This window comes from Notothenia coriiceps, unplaced genomic scaffold (genome assembly GCF_000735185.1).
Source record: "Notothenia coriiceps isolate Sejong01 unplaced genomic scaffold, NC01 NC01_scaffold00035948, whole genome shotgun sequence".
NCBI classification, from domain to species: domain Eukaryota; kingdom Metazoa; phylum Chordata; class Actinopteri; order Perciformes; family Nototheniidae; genus Notothenia; species Notothenia coriiceps.
The window spans coordinates 53,949-55,481 of NW_011368649.1; the positions used below are offsets into that span (position 1 = coordinate 53,949).

A 1,533-nucleotide genomic window follows, 5' to 3' on the forward strand; every position below is an offset into this window, starting at 1 on the left:
CGTAGACGACCCGGTCTAACCTACGATCCTATTGAAATTCTGGACGTACGCAAAAGTTGAGGGTCTAGATTGAAGTCAGATGTCGAACCCTGCAGTTGAGAGCGGAATTTCGAGGTTAGAGTTTTCAGAGACTTCTAACACCTTCTTCCCCAAACGGCCGACGTCGACCACGAAACAAGGGCCCTGACGCCTCCAAATCGGAGTCTCGGCCGGGTGACGCCCCGCCGCGCACCGGGAGCTTAGCTAGTACGAAGAAACCCCTGCGACCTCGACAGTCGACCGACGGGGAGACCTCCGGGTCGACGAGGGCGACGTACCTGCAGGGCAAGACCTCCGGGTACCTCCTCGACGACACGCCGGCCGCTCCGGAATTCCCGAACTACTATTGCCTCCCCACCCCTCTCCTTTCCCCCACACCTTTTTGGGGCCATTAGGTCCATCCTTACCACGGGGCGGCCAGTAAGGGTCAGGTCAGTACTTTGGAGTGAGGTGGTACTTAACTCGGGACAACGGCCACGTCTTCTGCCAAGCGTGGTAAACGCTGCCTCCACTACGGGGTGGTGTCCGTAGTGACCGCAACCCTTATACAGTATACTCGACCGGTCCGGCCCCGTACATGCAGACGTCCCTTGCTTCCGGCCGACCTGTCCGACCCTCGGCTTGTAGGGGTGGCCTCGGCCCCCACCAACAGTTTCGGGTTCCCCTTCCCGACGTACCTCGACCCCACCCTCGACCCTCGGGACTCTCCCTTCCGACGCCTCGTACCTCCGCGGCTGTATGCCCTGGACCCTGTACCACCCACCTGTCTTCCTCAAACCTCCCCTCCCTCCGTCATGACTTCCTCTCGGCTATATTAACCTGCTTACTTACTTACCCTCACCTTCCTCTCCGTAACCTATCGGACTTGACTCTCTTCCCCCTGTCTCTCGTCTCCAAACCTGTACCCGCCTCCCTGTACCCCTACCACCTGTGTCGTCTATACGGTCCCCCCAAAGCCGCTCCCTACTACCGCGTGCTCTCCCCTCGTCTCGTACGTCCGCCCCTGCCCCAGACGTACTCGAAGTTCGAGAAACGGTCTGAAGGTCTCCGAGGTTCCCAATCTCCGGCCAGTGTTACGTAACGTAGCGGTGTCTCCTCCCCTCACCTCAGCCGACGTTGTCCTTCCTATTTATTCTCCTGTGGTCAATATTTCTTAATCTTTTACACTACTTACCCTCTCACACCCTCTCTTTCAGGGGAGATCTCTTCCCACGTGTATTTCTAACCGAGATTGAAAACTTTAGTCACTGTTTATGAGTTTTCTAAGACGTTCCGACTTTGATGACGTTTACTTTATCACAGAACACCGAGGACACGTTAAGCTGTAAAATATAATTTCCAATATACGCGTGCTCTCGCTCTGCCCGGTTGTGGTGCCCTCTCTCCTTCCTCTCCCTCGGTGGCGAGTAGTTTCATTTTTTACGTTAGAAAATAAATTGTCCCAACAGGCACCCCGGAATTTTTGCATAATTTCAACTATAGTGGAAATCTCTT

The 1,533-nt window shown here is 55.3% G+C and overlaps 1 protein-coding gene across 1 annotated transcript in view; it reads left to right on the forward strand.

Moving 5' to 3' along the window:
• The first annotated feature begins 616 nt into the window (after window positions 1–616).
• LOC104963298 (leucine-rich PPR motif-containing protein, mitochondrial-like) overlaps window positions 617–1,533 on the forward strand; it is a 40,901-nt gene continuing 39,984 nt past the window's right edge. The window contains exon 1 of the mRNA XM_010791867.1: window positions 617–1,082. Coding sequence (XP_010790169.1) covers window positions 617–1,082 — 466 coding nt within the window. The remainder of the gene's footprint in view (window positions 1,083–1,533) is intronic.